Genomic DNA, 2,500 nt, shown 5'->3' on the forward strand with positions numbered 1-2,500 from the left:
TAATTTCTGTGTTCCCCATGCTCAGCCCACCCACACACTCCAAAGGAAGGGTCACCACGGTCCACCTCACTGTCCTATGAGACTAGAGCCTTCCCAAGACACAGCACGCATGCACACACACACACACACACACACACACACACACACACACACACACACACACACACACACACATACACACACACACACACACACACACACACACACACACACACACACAATCATAGACACACAGACACACACACTCGCTTTACATTTTTTTCCAATTGCTAAAACACAATTTTGAAAACTCACACACAATTTTAAAAATCCATACACAATTCACAAAACCACACCAAACCACCCAAATTGCAAAATACCTCAATCTACTTAGCTAATGAAGCACTGCAACCAAAACTACATATAGCATGATCAAAATCAAACTTTTGCAGCACACACACTTCACTCATTCACTGGATTTTTGTCTAACCAACTACACACTGTTGGGCATAATGAAAAACGCTCTTATCTTTAGTATGCTTTGGCATAATACTAAAATAGTTCAAATTGTTAAAGTTATTTACGTGCACATGAATATTTGCAGATACAGATGCATGCTGTTTCAACTTTTTTTTTCACCAAACAAGTCAGTGCAACCTTCCCCTCTCATTCTCCCTCTCCCTCTTCCTCCTCTCTCTCTGCAATATCTTCCATTTTTCTTGTAAAAAAGGTGCTCGTTGTTCAATGGTTTTACTGTATTGTTTTTATTTTTGTGAAGCACATTGGGTTGCCTGCTGGACAAAATGTGCTATATAGATAAAGTTGCCTTGCGTTACCTTACCTGTGGTCTTTTCATAGTGCTTACTTTCTGATTGAAGTGGTATAAGTTAAGCATTGAGGTGTTTGGCTAGGTGGCACAGGTATTGGTCAATTAGCTCATGTGTGTTATCTTGGATGGCATTGTTTTGAAACTGCAAACATGTTACTTTATGTCAGATTTGTGTGTCTAACACGTGTTCAGTGCATGCAAAAAGTGTCATTTTGAATTGCAAAATGTGTGTAAAGCTGAAAATGTGTTTAGACATTTGGAGACTTGAGAGTATGTGTTGCTCTCTGTGTGTCAGTTTGAATAATTGTGCTATGAATGTCATTTTAGTGTGTTAGCAATTGGAAAAAACTGTAATGTATGAAACATATACTGTACTTAGCATAGACACATACACATATACCAAATAATCTAACCAGTTGTACTTGCCCTTATTTGAGCTTAGTTTCACGTTTCTAGCTTCTTTTTAACACAACAGACTTTTACTGCATTTACTTTGCGAGTTTTTATGCCATTTTGCCTGAAACAGAAGTGTGTAGGTAATATGTATGTTTGTGTGTGTGTGTGTGTGTGTGTGTGTGTGTGTGTGTGTGTGTGTGTGTGTTTGTGTGTGTGATATGCAAGTGTGTGTTGAGTGATGAGTGAGTGTTTGGTGGATGTGTGTGTGTGTGGCCATCCGCTAATCCTCTGTAATCTGTCATGGAATTAAGTGGTTTGACATGGATCTGAAATATGTGTGCCCCTATGTGTGTGTGTGTGTGTGTGTGTGTGTCATCCCTCTTTCTTAGAAGTCTTCTGTTGTTTTTCTCCAGAATTGTAAACTACCCCGTTGGCCTGGGCAACAGCAGAATCAACATTCTGGTTCTGGATGAATCTGAGGCCGAGCCCGTCGTCATGACGATATACACTCTCCACATATTCCGAGAGAACCGGCCGAGCCTGCCCATGTTTGCCGACTACGTGATGTGCGGCTTTGTACAGGTACCCCCTCACACACACACACTAACTCCCAAAATCGCTGTCCAACACAAATATGTACACACACGCACATACACACACATACACATTCAGTTCTTATGCACACAGTAATCCCGGGAGAAAGCACTTAAGACACACACACACACACACACACACACACACACACACACACACACACACACACACACACACCAGCAGATAAGACCGTCCCGTCCACATACATTTACTTTGTCACACACACACCAACACGTGCACACACATCCACCGCCCCTGCTGGATGAAAGGAAGCGGTCAGAAATAATATACATCATCATGGTCATTCGTCTTCCGTGCCCGTCTTGTCTAGAAAGTTGATCTTTTCCCAGGAGACCCAAGCCAAAAAATACACTGCCGCCTGCAAACAACTTTGAACTTGAATTAGCAAGTCAACACAAGGCATCTTTTATTTGCAGTTTTTATTCATTCTTTTGTGTGAAACATGTTTCTTTATTGCACTATTTAGCATCAAGCTGAACCTTTATTTATTAATTGAAATAATGCACAATTCAGCTGTATGTATGTTTGTTGTACAGTATATGTACAGCTGAAGATCTGCTGATGGTGATGGAATGTCTATAATCGTACATCCGTGTGTGTGTGTGTGTGTGTGTACAATTATATCCTTCTCTGTTCTCCTAAAATCATTCTCAATCATAAATATGAAAGCTCTATGTAATA

The 2,500-nt window shown here is 40.6% G+C and overlaps 1 protein-coding gene across 1 annotated transcript in view; it reads left to right on the plus strand.

Annotated features, from left to right (window-relative positions):
- The window catches only part of cped1 (cadherin-like and PC-esterase domain containing 1), a 115,848-nt gene that overhangs the window by 61,578 nt on the left and 51,770 nt on the right, over window positions 1–2,500 (plus strand). Inside the window, exon 14 of the mRNA XM_062517638.1 lies at window positions 1,618–1,786. Coding sequence (XP_062373622.1) covers window positions 1,618–1,786 — 169 coding nt within the window. The remainder of the gene's footprint in view (window positions 1–1,617; window positions 1,787–2,500) is intronic.

Source organism: Sardina pilchardus, chromosome 17 (assembly GCF_963854185.1).
Source record: "Sardina pilchardus chromosome 17, fSarPil1.1, whole genome shotgun sequence".
NCBI classification, from domain to species: domain Eukaryota; kingdom Metazoa; phylum Chordata; class Actinopteri; order Clupeiformes; family Clupeidae; genus Sardina; species Sardina pilchardus.